At 47.5% G+C, this 18,863-nt stretch overlaps 1 protein-coding gene across 1 annotated transcript; it reads left to right on the top strand.

The window, feature by feature from the left end:
* Positions 1–5,447: 5,447 nt before the first annotated feature.
* On the top strand, positions 5,448–7,563 carry EI90DRAFT_2940083 (uncharacterized protein; the record flags this gene model as incomplete). Its single annotated transcript, XM_039055235.1, has 2 exons — positions 5,448–5,540; positions 7,195–7,563. Coding segments are annotated over 2 exons (462 nt in total), but the record flags the coding sequence as incomplete, so codon positions are not given.
* Positions 7,564–18,863: the final 11,300 nt, after the last annotated feature.

Here is an 18,863-nt window from a genome sequence, read left to right as displayed (position 1 = left end):
GTTGAGGGGAAGGGGGAGAGTGGTAGGCAACTGATGGCAGACCCTAAAATGGGGACCACTGCCAGCGGCGGCAGGCCGCTGAGCACCTCAGCACCCTATGGGCAAGCTACCCTGCAGGGAAGTGTCCACATGCTATACGAGACCGCCGAACTCAACAAGTTCAGCAAAGTCGAAGCTCCAGTCGACGTAACAATCAACCCCAACTTCCCCATGAGGAGAATAGCAGGGTCAGAAGCGGCACACGATGCCGCATACGCTTGGTGGACAAGTGTGAGTGGGAAAGAATTTGTACACTGGTACGAACAAGCCGAAGCCACCTTCAAAAGTGGCAAGGTACACAGAACCCTTTGCAAAAAAGCGAAGGAAACTGAGAAATACTTCTTGGGACTCCTGAGTATTGCAAGACTCGTGGAGGAGTATAATTCCCCAGTGTGAGGTCCTAGGGTGGCTCAGCACACAAGGCCGTAAGTGATACAAGATAGTGTATTTTACAGTGGTGTGTAAGCAGTTCCCCGGAGGTTCCCACTTGCCCATGTGACTATATGTATCTAATTTACATGTGACTCGGGGTTTGGGGCTATTGCCCTGACACCCAGAGAACAAGGGAAAAATCTCCTGGGAAAGTCTAGGCAAAGCCGCCTATCTAAAGTCCCAGTTCAAACCACTCAGGACTCCTGAGGAACAGGCCACAAGAACTGTGGAATGGGAAGCGAAAGCTTCCAAATACCGGGAAAGAGATGCAAGTCTCCACACTGGACAACCAGCCTAATGACCACCCTTCCCCACGGGAAGAACAGTAGACCTACCATACTCCACACCTGAGCCAACAGGAACACAACAACCCACTCCCACCCAGGGAGCGCCCACTTCGTCGAGCCCACAGCCCGACAATGTAGCCCAGGCTACATCATTGCATCCGATGCAGCAATCGGATGTCTGTTAGAATGGGCAGATTCGGACGACTCCGGAATGGAATTGGAGACTTAGCATGGAAGGACCTTGGCCTCTGTCAGGGCACACCCGCCTGACCCGGGCCCACCCGGACCCACCCGGCCACACCACACCCGCTCCCCACTGTCTATCCCCCTCCCCCCTCCTTCCTCCCTCTCCTCCCCTTTCTTTTCCCTCTTCTTTCCCCTTTCTTTATTTCATTCTTCTCATCTTCCTCTTCCTGTTTATTTCTTTCTATCTACATGGACCACCTTCCTTCATATCAATGTACTATTGACCCGTCCGGCCCACACACCCCAGACGGCTTCCCGCTGTGCCCAGCACACACGCATGCAGCAGACGCTCTTGGGATCCCCCATGGGGACACCCGGATGCCTGCAGCTGCCTCCGAGGATGACGTGGCACCTGTCATGTGACTCAAGCTGCATGTACATAAATGTACCTGAAGTGGGAACCGAAGAAGTAACCTTCTTCTCACATTCTCCACTTCAGCCTGAGTGGCCAGGGACCACTGTCCCGGATTGGGCCCACCAGTACGCACGCCCGCTCCACACCCTGCGACGGCCTCAGTGCCGGATATTACCCTGGGCCCTCTCGACCCCGGATGCGTCCCTGACAGCCTCAGCAACTCAGGCGGAGCGCTGTGCCATTGCTGGTTGTCCTGGGGGTCCCTAATTTTGGATCTAACAGAGGGAAAGTCTCTTGGGGGGAATTCAGGTCGATTTCAGACTGAGGTTACAAGTTACTATGTACATTGTATATAAGGAGGGGTCCGGAATCAAAAGGAGCAAGGGTACTCCAAAAGGAGACAAAGGGAGCTGGAAAGAGGAACGACACCGAGGGTCAAGGGTTTGACTCAATGGTGTTTCCCAAAGGAGGAGTGAAGGGCCAAGGCCCAAGGAGGAAGGAAGGAGGTTGGGAGTGGGGAATGGCTAGTTGACTGAATAGAAAGGAAGCAGCAGCCCAAATAGGAATGAGGGAGAATAGCGGAATTGAATGGAGCAATGCAATAGTTGCAAGGTCCGACATAAGTCCAGAAAGTCTGAATTCAGAAGTTAAACTCCAGAATATTGGCAAACATAATTAAATGGAATGAGCTAACCAATACAATGGGTATAAGCGGAGGTGGGGTCAAAGTCCGAGGTCGGAGCTAAGACCGGAGGTTCCGGAGATGGAGACGCAACGGGATTCCGGAGTGGAGGTCCGGAGTTGGGAGCATAGGTGTTGCATGCTCATCTGGAAGGTGTTGAGGTTGAGGTCGGAACTAGGATGTCCCAGAGTCGGACCAAAGGTGGTGTCGAAGCCGGAGGTGGGATAACCTCTTGGGAGTTGGCAAGGAGAAGGTGACGGAAGGGAAGTAGGGCTCCAGAATCAGTTTCGGAGTTCTGGGAGCCCGGAGCAGAGGTCAGGATTGTATGGATATGACAGTGTCCAGATGAACAACCCAGAGGAAAACCCTCCTCTGGGGCAATGACTCCACCCTTGAGAAAAGGGAAAGTGACATGGTAATACGCCATCGAGGCGCCCCTGAAAACACCTTCCCCCAACTCGAGGCCCCACACACAATACTGTATGTGAGGAACCGCAAGTAACAATTGCAGAAATCTCTACTCCGTCAAAAGACCCACACCCACCACCACTCATGTGTAAACACCACTTACACACGAACCCTCATGGAACAAGTGAGGAACACCAAAGACATACAACCTTTGGGTCGAAATTCATTTTCGACAAACTCCACTACTTTTCTCCCTGCGATACCCATGTATCGCCGTTCACTTCAAAGTGATGGCCCACAATCACTTATTCCTTAAACCCTTTCTCTCTCCTTCACCAACATGTACAAAAATCGCCCACTTTAAAGTGGCGACAACAAAACACTCATTGATAATTTCAAACTCAATGTAAATCAATCATTAAAACTTTGTTTTATTCACCATCAACCTTGTATGCATCGCAAATGCAATGCAAGGGGGGAGAATGTTAGGGCAATAGCCCTGAACCCCGAGCCACATGTAATTAGATACATATAGTCACGTGGGTAAGCGGGAACCTCTGGGTAACTGCTTACACACTACCGTAAAATACACACATTTGTATCACTTACGGCTCTGTGTGCTGAGCTACCCCAGAGACCTCACAATGACTAACCCCTCTGTCACCGGTATGCTCATACAAGCACCAAGTACCTGTTGACACGAACACAGACCGTTTGCCAAACGAACGGTCTTATACCCCGTTGCTGGTACGCCCATCTGGGCACCAAGTATCCATCAACCCAGCCTCAAGTAGCTCCCTCAAGGAGCTGGAATCTCATTCATTGCTGGTACACCCATCTGGGTGCCAAGTACCTGTCAACCCAATCTCAGGAAGCTCCCTCAAGGAGCTGTTATATCACTCACTACCAGTATGCTCCCTCGAGTGCCAAGTACCTGCTAAGGTAGACAACCTACACAAGTTATCACTATCCAGAAGCAATTCATTGCAAAATCTGCATCATGGCTCATTCCTTCCACAATGTTCTGGATGTGAATGTAGAGCCTGAAAGTTGCGAAATACAATGCTTTTAATTAGTTCTAGGTGACCAAATCTTAATATCTATAGTTATTATTAAATGAAATGGAAAATATCTCATGATGCTTAAATCGACCCTCCTCCTGCCCTTGGCCTTAGTTTTGCAGTTTTGAAAATATGAGAACACAAAAGTTTGCTGCCGTGAAGAAATAGAAATGAATTGCGGGATTTGCCGATCCCACAAAAGGAAACCAGCGCCTCGCTGCCCTTTTCCCCCCAAAGCACGCCCAGCATGCCTCCACACAAAAAGCGCCGTCATGCAAATAATTTGGGTGACTATTCCAAGAAGAAGGTGAAATAATTGAACCAAAGATGATTATTTAATGTCAGGGATGGCTCCAAAAGCGGCGAGGTCCCTGCGTGCGGGACTCGGTGGGACGAGTAGTGGCTGTCCGTAGCAGCGATCCCGTCACGGGGTGAGCGTCCCCAACCACTTAAGCTGAAGTGGGAAGTTGAGAAGAAGGCTGCTTCTTCTGTTCCCACCCCAGGCACTATTATATACATGTGGCCAGGGTCACGTGGAGGAAGCCACGTCATCTCCGCACACAGCCGCACCTCCCTGGGTGTCTCCGCAGGAGATCCCAGAGGTGGCCGCTCAGTAGGCGGGAGTGTGCGTGGCACGTGCGGCGATCAGGGGGGCAGGGTCAGGTATGTAGTAGTACATGGAGAAAGGGAAATCGACTGTAGAATAGAAATAGAAATAGAGATAGAGAGAAGGGGGAAAATGGGGGAGGGGAGACAGGGAGTGATAACGGGGTAGTGTGGTACGGTGCGGGGTGCGGTGCGGGGTCAGGCAGATGTGCCCTGACATTTAAGAATTAATGAACGTAAATTCACCCAGAAAACTCGACTCAGCTCCCCACCTAGACCCCAGCACACAGAACCTGCATTGGGATTTACACAAGATCATGCCACAATGGCATTTGACACTTCCTCGGATCCCGGAGATTTCAACTTTGAGCTGGAAAGCAACAGTGACAGAAGTCAGTGTGAAAATCCTGATGATCAAAACTTTGACAACACCGCTATTCCTCCCCCTCCCAACATCCCAATTTATGAGCGCTTGTGCAAAGCGCAAGAAACTCTGTCATGGCTCATCAATCAGCATGGCGCAATAGATGGGAATAAGGTCCGTTATGCAGGAGCCACAATCAATGGTACTCCAGCTGAACGGACCCGACGCCTACATGCAGCCCAGGAAAGAGCTATCAAAAACAAACTGCAGGGAATGCGCAGGGAGACAGCTATTGACAACAAGAAGCGAACTATACCTGACTTCTTTCAGCTTTGTGGATCCCACACTCACGCAGTGTCTGTAAGTCCGTGTTCAAGTCGCACATCCGAGTCCATAGATCTGGACTTTGTCTCCCCAACTTCAAACTCCATAAATCCTTGGACTACTGCTGATGGAAGGCCAGATTCAATGGACGATTTCCTATGCCATTCTGGTATGCCCCGGGCTGGACTGCCATCTGAAATGTTAGAGACAACATTGGAACGGGCCTGTTGCACCCCGGGTCCAGTGGAAACTCAGGCCTACCACTCACATCCTTTCATCCCTGCACCACCCAAGGAGGCTATGGAAGAGGCAGCTTAAAGGCTTGATGCAATAATCCGACCTCCCAGAAACACCAGTCAGGGTTATAAGTGCACCGGATTTGATGATTTTACACACCTGAGACTGGAACAGATGCTCCAGGTGCTCCATGTGTATAGTTCAAAGCAGGCAGGGCTGAATGGGAGGGAAGTGGGCTGGATTACTGCTTCAGAGTGGGTTGCAATGTCATGGAACCGAGGGCCAGCACATGCGTCACAGTTGCGGAAGTGGTGTCACGCGTTCATGGATGACTTTGAGACCATTCCGGCAAACCCATATGGGAAATGGAAGGAATCAATACTTGTCATGGATGAGGATATCAAACATGAAATTGAGGCACAGCCTAGGTCCATACATTTCTGCGATGGACATTGTTCGCTTCCTGAGTACACCAGAGATGCATTACCTTGCTTGCAAGGTCTCTTGCATGTCCACAATTCGTGGGAATTCTGCAAATGTATTGACCGCTTTTTTGCACGTGTCCTTTCCTCCGATGGATCTTTCTGGCTCATTTGTCCCGCAAACTCTGTAGCGCAAATTTAGGCCCCAAAGGTGCTGTGCACAAGATCCTCTGTAACCTAGGGTCACCATGACAATATGACATATAATTCGGACCACTTTCACTATCATACCGGTAAGGCAGGCCACCTGGCCCCTCTGCAAACAATCGATTGTTATCTTTGAGCGCTTGTAGCTAAAACTGTTACAACTATGTTAACTCAGACTTTAGACACCCAGTCGGCTCCTGTAAGTACGAGTTTGACTCACTGCGCATTCCTCTTCACTCATTATTCCAATCTCAGTTCGAAACTCACGCGCATCTCTCCAGACGCGATTGTATGCTCTAGAAACCTTTCTTATGTGCAATCCACACGTGTGCGACTCTCAGATGCGCGCCTGTGCTGATTAAGCCGTTCTCACTCAAAATTCACATGCCCGTGCGCACCTAGAAACGCGCGCTTGCACCTACTCCGCTTTCTTCTCTGTGTTCACGGCTCCCCAGGCTCAGACCCACGACTTTTGGGCCTTCCACACACATCTTCCACATCCCCCACCTGCTTTTTTGGCAACACACACGATATTTGCGCCTGCGCACGCTGAGAAACTCGTGCCAGCACATCCTAGTCCAGCCCCACGCGATATTCACGCGCTGATGGCACTCTACCTGTGTATTTGCCCTCTGACACACTCTCTCGCGCACGGCTGTGGAAACTCGCCATGTACTGGCTTGATGGTAGGGATCTCCCCCCGGATGATTCTGCCTCGGGGTGGTGAGGAATACTGGGAGACACCTGAACGCGATGAGGTGATAGAGAAGGCTCGCAATGCAATAGGAGTCCTTGCTGACAATCTCAAGGCTGCTGTTGTTTTGGGTGATCGCACGCGATGGTGGATTTCTGCATGTGAATATATCGATGCTGTCATTGGGATCGTGTGTCGCGAGGTTTTGTGGAGTTATAGGAACGAGGGTGTCGGGTATAACACATGTAAGGATGTGTTTGAGTGGCTGGATGCCATTTACGCTGAGTGGACTTCTATTCCTATGGTCCGCTTGTATGAGCTCGCACGCAAGCGCTATCTGAAGTCCCTTCCAACGGATCTCATTGTCCCTCTAGCCTTTGCCACATTTCGCCCATCCCTTTCCCCTCTTCCCCTTGATCTTGTGGCCGACGACGAGCCAGAATCGGATAAGAAAAACAAAGTACTTAGTGGGCTCTTGCCACCACAGGTGGCATCCACCAATCATATGCCAGTGTAAAGTGGGCACAAGACAACATGACACCAGTTGGTTTGATGGGGTATAAGAAGTGCAAAGTACATTCGTTTAATCGGATAAAGCTAGGGGAATGAAGAGCATTGGCAAAGCTAACTGGTGGCAGGTAATGGTGAATGTAGCGTGCTCATGGCAGACAAAGAGAAAAGGGAAAAGAACACCCGTGTGCAGAAAGATATTACCAGTTTGATGGAAAGATCGATGATGTTGGCAGAAAACATTCCCATTCCGCTAACTTCACATGCAAAAGCCTTATCATAAGCAAGGTCAGGGCCGCACAGCAGCCATTTCTAGTGAGCGATTGAACCGGGAGAAGCTGATATCAGTTCGAACAGCACAATGCTGGCTGCAAAGGATGGGTTACCGCTGGCAGAGGGAGAAGAAGGGGCAATACACAGATGGTCGTGAATGCAAGGATGTTGTCCAATATCGACAACAAGTGTTTCTGCCTGTGATGGCTGAGTATGAGAAATCGATGAGGAAATGGGATAATGAAGGCAAACAAGAAGGGGCCAATCTGCCTGCTGACCAACATGTCGTTGTCTGGTTCCACAATGAATCAATTTTCTATGCACATGATCGGAGAAAGGTTTGCTGGGTTCATGATTCCGAGTCAGCAAAGCCATATGCCAAAGGCAAAGGAGCATCACTTATGATCACTGACTTCATATCTGCTGACTATGGTTGGCTGAAAGGCAATAATTCCGATTCATGTGTCACACTCAAACCAGGGAAGAACAGAGATGGATATTTCTCCAATGAGGATGTCATCAAGCAAGCATCAAAGGCTATACAGATCCTGAAGGAGTGTTATCCAAATGACAAGCATGTCCTGGTTTTTGACAATGCATGGACCCACTCCAAGCGGGCTGATGATGCACTATCGGCAGCAAAGATGCCAAAATACCCTAAGCAATGGGGGGTATCTGTGAATGTATGCGATGAGAATGGGGCAACTATATATGGACCAAGTGGGAAACCTCGCACCACAACCAAAAGGATGGCCAACACAACTTGGAATGGTCAACCACAGCACCTTTATTATCCTGACAACCATCCCCAGTACCCTGGATACTTCAAGGGAATGGCTAAAATCTTGGAGGAACAGGGCTATACCCATTCCAATGGGCTTCCTGCTCAGTGCAGCGGATTCAAATGTCACAGCACAGCAGCTCAATGCTGTTGTCGCAATATTCTTTTCCATTCCAGCGATTTCATCAATGTCAAATGTCTTCTTCAGACACACTGTGAAGCAGCTGGGATTGATGTTTTATTTCTCCCCAAATTCCACCCTGAGCTTAATTTCCTTGAGCAAGCTTGGGGGTATTCAAAACGGGTTTATCATGAATTCCCACCCTCCTCAAAAATTGAAGATGTCGAAATCAATTCCAGGACAGCTTTAGAGTCAGTGCCAATAGTTTCAATACGAAGGTTCTTTTTTCATTTCAGCTTCCTTCCAACCACTAACAATATTTTTTAGGTTTGCAAACAAATCACTTCGGTACATGGAGGGTTACTGATGTGGCTTTGATGGCAGCATGGCAGCATGGGCAGTCAAAAAGTATAGAGGTCATCGCCAGCTACCAGCAGATGTGACACACAATATTGTCTGGGAATTAATGACTAGGAAAGAAGCTACATAGAACTACCTACAAGTTTGTACATGATGCACCAACCACGAGAAATGTTTGCTGCTCGTGACCTGCACTGCCACATCCGGCAATTTCCGACATAGTGATAACTTGTGTAAGTTGTCTACCTTAGCCTCTTGTCCTCAACTGGTCCAGTTTTGGATATCCCCTTTACTTGTGATCCTATACATCCGCACATGGTACACTCACGTAACAAGCGCCAAGTATCTGTTGCAGCAGACTCCCATTCACTGCGAGGTCCCAGCTTTCTGTCAAAAGCTCTAAGGCTATCGGACAATACTCATTACACAACTAGGCCACCCTACATACAGTACACGAGGTCGACAATTCCAAGTTGTCTATAAGGACAGAAAGAAATGGATTACCCATAACCCATTTCTTTAACATGGACTCAGTGTCACGACCGACAAATCCCGGGGCTCTGTCAGCGGTGAACCAATGCCGATAGGCAAATCCGCCGACCCGAAACCCATCCTAACCAGCCCCCAACCCCATGTCTGGCCCCCTGCCTTATTGTGTGAGACTTGGCCAAGAATCAGAACCTAGACCCTGCCGGTATTCCGACCTTACCTCCAGTTCCTGAGCCCTTGGCGCTCCCGGCATTCAGTCACACCTGCCTTGTCTCCATCTGAACCACACTCATCGCTTCCCGCTATGTGGTCACAGCCATGCCCCGCTTCCGTGCATTCACGGACTTGTGTCGGCACCGCACCGACCCCGCTTATTTGCGGACTTGTATCGGCGCCGTGCGCTGACCTCTGCTTTCCCTCTGGCCATTTGTCACTTGGCAGCTTATCATTCATTCCTTGCTGAGTGCCATTTATTGTTTGCTTCCCTGCCAATATCGGCATTTGATCCCCTCTTTATTGGCACTAGGTTATTGATCTCATTCAGTTATTCATCAATAACCCTTGCCACTTATTGTTTAGTGATCTGTTCCTCGTTTCCAGTTCCCGGGCTCTTGTCCTTATTTGGTTTGACAATCCCCGCTTATCTCCGCGCCGGACCGCACCGGACTGACCGGCCTTTCTATATTCCCTCTTGCCTATTTATATACCTTGTAAATACTTTTGGGGACCTCAGTCTGAAATCAACTAGAGTACCCCCCCTGTCTGGTCTGAGTCTCTCCTTCTGCAAAGGGGGCTTCCCCCCCTCTGAGTCCGTGCTTGTGGAGTCCGCGCTCCTCCTACAGGTCCGCTCCACCCGCAAGTCTTGTTTGAAGTCCGCTGTGAGTGTCAATCCGTAAATATGGGATCTCCCCCAAACGTCAAGCTCAGGGCACAGCGCTCCACCTGAGTCGCTGAGGCCGCAATCCCACTCTACTAACCTTGAACAGCACTTCCGGACGCGCTGCACATTTCCGCCCACATATCCGCACATGCGCTCCAACAGACCTCTGCATCACCTCCAACCTCGACTCAGACAGAAACCCATTCCATCTTCAGTCCATCGTCTATCTGTCTTCTGACAGTCTGCCAGACTCCAACAATATTCCCAGTCTCTGACAGCTTCCGAGATCTCTGACACTCAGGGTGGGAAGGCTAGTGTGGCTGTGGGGGAGTTGGCCAAGTGCAGGGGAGCCTAGGCCAAACAGGGAGGGTGAGCAGGGAGTCCTCAGGGAGGATAGGGATGAGGTCAGGGCTCATGCTCATGCTTGCACAGTGGGCATGGGCTCAGGTGGCATTGGGACAGGCAGCTAATGGGCTGGAATGCACAGCCATGACAGGTGATGCAGAAATACAAATAAACAAAGCCCTCCCTCCTGGGAAAAAATTACCATACAAAGAAATTTCCATTTCCAGAAGGTACCATAAAACAAGGAAAATTACCATACATGGTAATTTCTATAAGGGGAAATTTCTATACATGGAAATTACCATATATAGAAATAGAAATATCCCTTTATAGAAATTTATTGGGCTATCAAAAGGGAGCAAAAGTTTTTGGCCAAGGCTCATGCATGGGTAAGCATCCAAGATGCTATACAAAGATGTGGATCAGCACAATCCTGTCATATCCATGAATTCACTTCCATCAACCCATCTCTCTATTCCACCTTCCCTACCTCCATTTTCTGTAATCACCTCCAACATCCCCTATGGTCATCACCCCTTTAAAATAATATATTACCTATGCCACCCTAGTTTCAGACCCCCAAAGTCCTCTGGGCAGTTCCAATGTCCATGTCAGGGTTCACACATTAGTTCACAATAAAGAAGTCCCAAAAACCTAGTCATTGATACAGCTGAGTACCCTTCAGCAAACATAGAGTTTATATACACATGAGATGACATAAGCAGACATGTGTGAGATAACCAGAAGCTAAGTCAGCTAACAGTAGGCAGCAGGGCATGATAGGAGATAAAGGGGTGTCCAGATATAGGGGCAGCAGTGACATGGGGGAATGTGATGATGTACAACATGATAGGGGATATGTGGCTACATGCAGGTGCAGCTACATACAATAGGGGTATCAGAAGACCACTTACATATTGTCCCCTGACAGTCCACAAGTGCACTTCCATGCCCACTAGGCCATTCAGTTGCCTGCCCTTCAAGTCTGCTCTCAGCTCTCTCACCTTTATCCCTTTCTGGGTGACCAACTGCTTTTATAAGAATGGAGTCTCCTGCAATCATGTTGACTGAATGTCAACTGTAGTGGGCCCTTCTTATCCATCTCCTTTTCTTCCTTTATATTTCTCCCCATTCCCCCCCTTTCACACACCCAACCCATGCCAAGCTTTCCCCTATTGGGGTTTTGGTGCTGACCAGTATATTATTCTATTTGGTGAGACTCCTCACAATCTTTCTTATTCAATAGTGAGTGTCACATTCATGTATGGCCCCAAACCTGCAAGTTTTTGCCCAAGTACCTGCACAGATGACACCCAGGTATACTAACTCATGCTCAACCTTATCTACCATGATGTATTTGTTGACCAATTGACTATCTAGTGAGGCCTGAAGCAATGAGGTCTCACATACAAAAGGTGCATACATTCTATGTTGGCATATGGGCCAGTCCTTCCTCACAGGAACCCATTTTGAAAGGTCAGTTGAGGTTCTGACCTTGTTGAAAAGTGGAAATTCCAGAAATTTGGCCATTCACTTTTCATTGGATAGATTCTCTGAAAACCATGGTAATGGAGGAGTTATAGCACAATTTCAAACTCAGTCTTCAATATTCAAACTCAATTATTGTATAACTGGTGGATGCTGCCCAGAATGTATTGAATCTGAGTTGGATTGCATTGTTTTGAAACCATTTGGTGTTTGATTATGACTATTTGCTGATCTGCACTAAAATAATGGATGAAGCCCAGCCTTTGTCTTTTGTCTTAACACCAGAATCCACCAACTAGGACACAAGTAACTACCAGACTCAAGTGCTCTCTTCTCACTTATTATAGATTCTATTTTGGGTTAGGGAATGATGTAATAGACTAAATTTGCCTTTTTGCCCTCAGGAAATATTGCAGTTGGTCTGGGCTCTTATGTGCTGATTATTTTGGTAAGTTGTCATGAGTGCTTTTTGGAATGTTTGAATTTGAAACCAGTGGAAACCAGCAAGATCAGGGAGACTGAGGAAAGGGAGGATATTGTTTGTGCTCATGCTGGTTTCCTGTAAACACAATTGTCCCACTGAACAATATCTATGAGCTTATAGGTCAGCATCCTTGGACAGTGCTTCCAGAAACTTAAGGACACTTCACCTCAAAGAAAGTGTTATGGGCCAAGCATTTCAATCCTCTCCCAGTATGATAAACAAGTCACCAACTGTTGTACATGCCTTGTAGTTTCCTGACTTACAGACAAACTTCTACACCACTTCTGATACACCTCCCAGTAATGCCAATGATGTTATACAGGCATTGGGTCCTCAGTATCAGGAGATCCTGTGGAAAGGCAGGGTTGCTCTTGATGATCACAGCAGGGTGGTATGGGATAGGCATGCATATTTCATCCCTGGGCTCACTGCATGGAGTTTGTTCCACTCATGATGTTTGTGCTTCTCTTTATCAAGGTGCACAGAATAACTGAGCTCCTTTAGTGCCATACATATCTCAGGGAAAGCCCAGTATAAGACTAGCCTTAAAAGTGTTGGGCTGCATTACCTGCCTTCAACCAGAACCAAGGCTGGAGTTTTTCAGAGTGGATAATCAAGAAAGCAGGAATCCCCACTTGCAACAACTGTCACCTGTTGATGCAGAACTACAGACTTGAATATTTTGATTTGGGAGTGGAAGTGAGTTAGAATTTGAATATCTGGTTGAGTGGCTGTTTTTAATAGATGCAGCCCAGTAGCCAGGTAGCAGAAGGACTGGTTCTGCCACCTCCAGATGTGGATGCATCATTCATCCAGCACAGGCTGCAGGAAATCCAGAAGTTGTACTGGAAGCTTGGGCAGGTACTGTTATAGATGACCCAAGCCAAAAGCTTACCCACTGCTAACATAAATGCCAAGTTCCATGGCTAGCCAACATGTCCCTTGGGTTATGAAGTGGATTGTAAATTTGGCATGGTTTCTTCAGGCATCTGCAAACTCACTGAGGAGTGTGGAAATGTTATTGCCAGGATGCTGGCCCTCCAGATCCATCCTGAAAAAAGCTTGCACTCAGTGTACTGTGTGCATGAGAACTGCCAGGAAAATGGGGGTGTGTTCAAGATTTCACATGGGTTGTCTAAAGCTGGTCAGCCACAGCTTACATGTTGGGTCTTTTGCAGTTTTGCCAGGATTTCTTCCTGGAGGAACTTCAGGTCCACCTACATGAATTATGAGATGTTGATGTCTCAATTTCCACCATTTGGCATGCCTTACAGAATGTTGGCAACCCACTTGTGTTGTTTTTTTCCTGTATTTGTTGACAATATTTTTAGTTGACGAGGTTGCAATTGAGTGCAGTGAGGTCAAGTGTGCCAACTATCTATTTGAGATTGGGCAATATAAACCAGAGCAGCTGGTCTTTCAAAGCGCTGCCACTTCATTCATCACCAAAGGTATGCATCCTTTTGTGTCTGGTGGCAAATGATCTCATGTGGGTATTCAGATACTCTGTATTGCCTGCCCTATGTCTAGATGGTGTGTTATGGAAATGGCATTTTCCCATTTTTAGCCTCTTATGGGCTCTATGCAGCACAATATCACGTGACATGTATATAATAACAACTTAACCATCTGTTAGGTATGGGTCAGACAAACAGGGACGACTGGCAGGGACAAGGCTCCTGTCAGGGCCCAGCCTTGGACTCAGAGGCTCCCTGACCTCAACCCCCATTGGCCTGTCCTCACACTATGCGGGGCATGAGATGAGAAGGGTAAAGGTCTCATCTCCCCACATGGTTGCTATATAAAGGAATGGGTCACATGCCCACAACTATACAGCTCCTAGAGCTGTGTAGTGTGACCCAGAGCATCAGCAAACCCAACCAGGAGGTATGAGAGCTCATAGAGATATATCTGGCCACAGTCAAGTTCCTGCCCTAGGGTCAACTGGACAACAGTCTACTTAACTTGCAACCCCTCATGTGGCACTGCACACCAAGGGCATACAACCCAATTGATATATACACTGAATTTAGGGTTATAAATAGGGTTAATCCAAAATTAGGGGAAAATGAGGGGGAAAATAGGGGGAAAGGGGGGGAAATGAGGGGAAAATTGAGGGGGAGAATGGAGGGAATTAGGGGGGATGAGGGAGAAAATGAGGGGGGAATTGGGAGGGGAAATGAGGGAAATTAAAGGGGGGAAATGGGGGGAAATTTGGAGGGGGGAATGAGGGGGGAATGAGGGGAAAATGGAGGGGGGAATGGGGTGACATTTGGAGGGGGAAATGAGGGGGAAATGAGGGGAAAATTGAAGGGGGGAGGGGAATTGGGGGGAATGAGGGGACAGTTGAAGAGGGGGATGGGAATTGAGGAGGGAATTGAGGGGGGGAATGAGGGGGAAAATGAGGGGGAAAATGAGGGAGGAAATGGGGGAGGAAATGGGGGGTAATTGAGGGGGGAATGAGGGGGGAATGGGTGAAATTTGGAGGGGAGAATGAGGGGGAAATGAGGAGAAAATTAAGGGGGGGAATGAGGGGAAAATTGAAGGGGGGGATGGGGGGAGAATTGCAGAGGGAATTGGGGGGGGGGGAATTGATGGGGGGGATGAAGGGGGAAATGGGAGGAAAATGAGGGGAACTGGGGGGTTTCTAAAAACTTGAAAAAAAGTCAGGGAAAATTAAGGAAAATTCAGAAAATTCAGGGAGAAATGGGGGACTTTCAAAAAAAATTGAGAAAAGGGAAATTTCTAAAAAATCAGGGAAAATTAGGGAAAATTCAGAAATCTTGGGAAATGTTAGGGAGGGAAATTTCAGGACATTTAGAAATAATTTAAAAAAATTGAAATCACCTTTCTATCAAAATTTTTGCTATCTGAAAATTTCAAGGCAAACTCCAAAATCCAAAAATTTACACTATATATTTCATCTCCTTTCTCACCCAAAACTCACCCAATTTTGACAATTCAAAAGGCTTGGTATGGATGTATGGATGATATCTGAAGGATACATCAGCTTTCTGTTTGCTTTATTGGGCTGTATTTTAAATTTACTCTTTTTGGGACACTTTTCAAAACTGATTCATACCCTACATAACATGCATGGTTACATTGCCACACTTAAGTGCTTTCCAATGCACATAGATAGAATCATCAAAATTGGATGAGTTTTGAGCAATGGAGTTTTTCTCAAATTTTACAAATAGCAATAAACAAAGTGCTGTATCTCAGCATATTCCATGGATACATCAGTAAACACAAAAGGTCTATGAGGTCTATGAGCCTGCTGAGATCATAGAGCTCATAGAGCCTTTGGAGCCTTTGGAGTGATGAGGATGGCTATTTTCCACACATTTACAGAAACATATATCCATATTACCATTGCACTACTGGTGCCAAGATAACTCAGCAGATTCCATGGAGACATGAAGACCATTCATTAATAAAAAAAAACACAAAGCTCTATGAGCTCTATGAGCCCACTGAGCTCATAGAGCTCATAAAGCTTTTCGAGTGATGATGGCTATTTTACATGCATTTCCAAAAATGGATATCCATATTATCTTTGCACTTCTGCATCCTTATGAGAACAAAATCATATATATATTTCATTTTCTTGACTCTATGTGTAGAGGGTGCACAGCAAAAGACTCAATTTGCTCACAGAGCTCTGAGAGCTCTGAGAGGTCCATACCAGGTTTGCTGATGAGGGAACATCCAGGTGGCAGTGCCCAGAGTGTGGGAAGATTCTGGGCAAGTTGCTTGCCCAGAATGTTCCCACAGTTGTGGCTATGCAGGTTTCTGGGCGAGCTGCTTGCTCAGAAAGTTCCCACACTATCCTGTGTGTGTGGATACACAACACACAGAAGCAACAACAGGGCAACAATGAAGGAATAGGAGGAAGGGAGTGGTTGGGGAGTGTTATGGGCCTCACAGGGCTAAGGTGCAAGAGATGTGGACAAGGTCGGAAGCAAGGGCTCAGATCATGAGGGAACAAGACAAGAGAGACAAGGGCTAGACGCTGAGATCAATTGAGGTGAGTAACCTGTGTTGATCAACTGAGGGTAACCTTAGCTGATCAACGGTCTATATATACATCAAGAGTTACAGTTTGGACTAGGCCAAATGCAAAGTGTATCGGCTTTGAACAAGTCTGACATGTGAGTCTGTTAAGTCCATCAGTGTTATGCTAACTGTAACAGGGAGTCTGGGGCGCTCTGGGGCAGGGTGCTGAACCCTGACAGCTCCAGGGTTGGGCTTCGGCCTCAGTGATTCCAAGAGAGCACTGTGCCCACCTACTGTCTCAGTGCCCACATTTTGAAGTGGCTTGGGGCTGCCTTGTTAGGGGGACAAAACCATGTCGATATTCAGACTAAAGATATGATAATGTATTATACATGTATATATAGTAAGGGAAACTGAATGGGTCAAGTGATAAGAGAACAGGGCAAGGGCCAGCATCCATGTCAGGATGCATGGTCATGACACCATCTACAACCACCAAAAACACCCAATGTTGATGTCCCTGTAAACCTCATTGATATAATCTCTGCCATATTAACTGTAACACTATTTCAATGTCATGGCCCCTCCCTGAACCCAAACGCTATAGAAATGACCAATTAGGCCCCATTTTTAAACATGGTGTCATTTGGCTCAAGATTGTCAAAAATTCATTCACTGCTGAACTGTTTACTGACTTCATCAAGGGACTTCTCATGTAAATGAATAGTTTCCTGGAATGCAACTCAGTTATTGTGATGGACAATTGCTGTATCCACAAAGGTGATCATATCAGGTTGAAAATCAAGGCAAGGTATTGTGCTGCTATTGTTTCAGCAACTAACTCTGATGTCTAATGGATGCCCAGTGGCTCTCTCACCCTATAGCCCTGATTTTAGCCCAATTGAACCATCATTTGCCTGGTTGAAAGCCTTGACACAACATGATGAAGTTCTTCATGAGGATATGTGCATCCACAATGACAATGAAGCCAGGCTTGCTGTTATTACATGTTTGCATGATTTTCTGTATCTCATTCCTGGTTCCACCACTGTAATTACATCTCAATCAGATCATGGTATGTGGGGTGCAAGGTATATACAATTTTTGGATCTCAATGAGAGGAAGGAGGAACAATGCAAAAACACATAAGTGGTGGACATAAGGAAACTAAACAATTAGATGACAACAGTAAGATCCCTAGCCTGAAAAGCTTCCTGGGTGCTGTCAGAGACTGGATGTGGGATGAAGGAAACTGCCAGGGACACGTCCGGGGTGGAGGGGGCCCAGATGTAGCGCCCGGCAGAGGGACCCTCTCAGGGGGCAAAGTGGGCGTGTGTACTGATGGGCCCGATCTGGGACTGTGGCCCCTGGCCACTTAGACTGAAGTGGAAAACATGAATTGTCATTAAAAGGAAGAACTACACTACTTACCTGAAGTGGAAAACGTGAGAAGAAGGTTACTTCTTCAGTTCCCACTTCAGGTACATTTATGTACATGCGGCTTGGGTCACATGATGAGTGCCACGTCATCTGCGGGGAGAGCTGTAGCCATCCGGGCATCCCCACGGGGGATCCCAAGGGCATCCGCTGCAGGCACATGTGCTATGCGTAGCAGGAAGTTGTCCAGGGTGTCCGAGCCGGATGGGTCAATAGTACAATGATACAAGGAAAGGTGGTCCGTGTAAATAGAAAGAATAAACAGAAAGGGAGAATGAAATAAAGGAGGAAGAGGAAAGAGGGAAAACGGAGGAAAGGGAAGAAGGGGAAGAGGGAGGATGGAGGATGGAGGGAGGATGGGTAGCGGGGAGCGGGTGAGGTGGGCCCAGGTGTGCCCTGACAGAAACGTCCCCGTGGTGGAGGGCTTTGGCCTCAGCAACTTAGACCAGGAGCACTGTGCCTAGTTACATGTCCGTGCCCTAATTTACTAACTGGCAATGAGAACTTAGAAGAGGGAAACTCTAGTTGATTTTATCACTAGGGTGTAGCCTATTGTTAGATATGGTGGATTTGGATGACTCTGGAGTGGAATTGGAGACTTAGCGTGGAAGGACCTCAGCCTCAGCAACTCATGCAGAGCACTGTGCCATTGCTGGTTGTCCTGGGGGTCCCTAATTTTGGATCTAGCAAGGGGGAAGTCTCTTAGGGGGGAATCAAGTCGATTTTGGACTGAGGTTACAAGTTACTAGGTACATTGTATATAAGGAGGGTCTGGAATCAAAAGGAACAAGGGTAGGATGAAAGGAGACAAAAGGAGGGAAGGAGGAACAACACCGAGGGTCAAGGGTTTGACTCAATGGTGTTTCCCAATGGAGGAGTGAAGGGCCAAGGCCCAAGGAGGAAGGAAGGAGCAGGAATGGCTAGCTGACTGAATAGAAAGGAAGCAGCAGCCCAAATAGGAATGAGGGAGAATAGTGGAATTGAATGGGACAATGCAATAGTTGCAAGGTCCGAAGCAAGTCCAGAAAGTCTGAACTTGGAAGTTAAACTCCGGAATATTGGCAAAGGTAAATAAATGGAATAAGCTAGCCAATACAATGGGTATAAGTGGAGGTGGGGTCAAAGTCCAAGGTCAGAGCTAAGACCGGAGGTTCCAGAGGCAGAGATGCAAACAGGATTCCAGAGTGGAGGTCTGGAGTTGGGAGCATAGATGTTGTCAGACTCCTTCCCAGTTGCTCACATGATTTCTCCGAGGTTTAGCCACAACTTATGTTGCCTCCAAAATCTGTCGAGCGACTGGTACAACTTGCAACACATGATGTTCCCATGCTA

Source organism: Cantharellus anzutake (genome assembly GCF_015039405.1).
Source record: "Cantharellus anzutake strain C23 chromosome Unknown EI90scaffold_87, whole genome shotgun sequence".
Taxonomy (NCBI): domain Eukaryota; kingdom Fungi; phylum Basidiomycota; class Agaricomycetes; order Cantharellales; family Hydnaceae; genus Cantharellus; species Cantharellus anzutake.
Note: the sequence above shows the minus strand (reverse complement) of the source record. Positions and strands in the feature narration are given on the sequence as shown.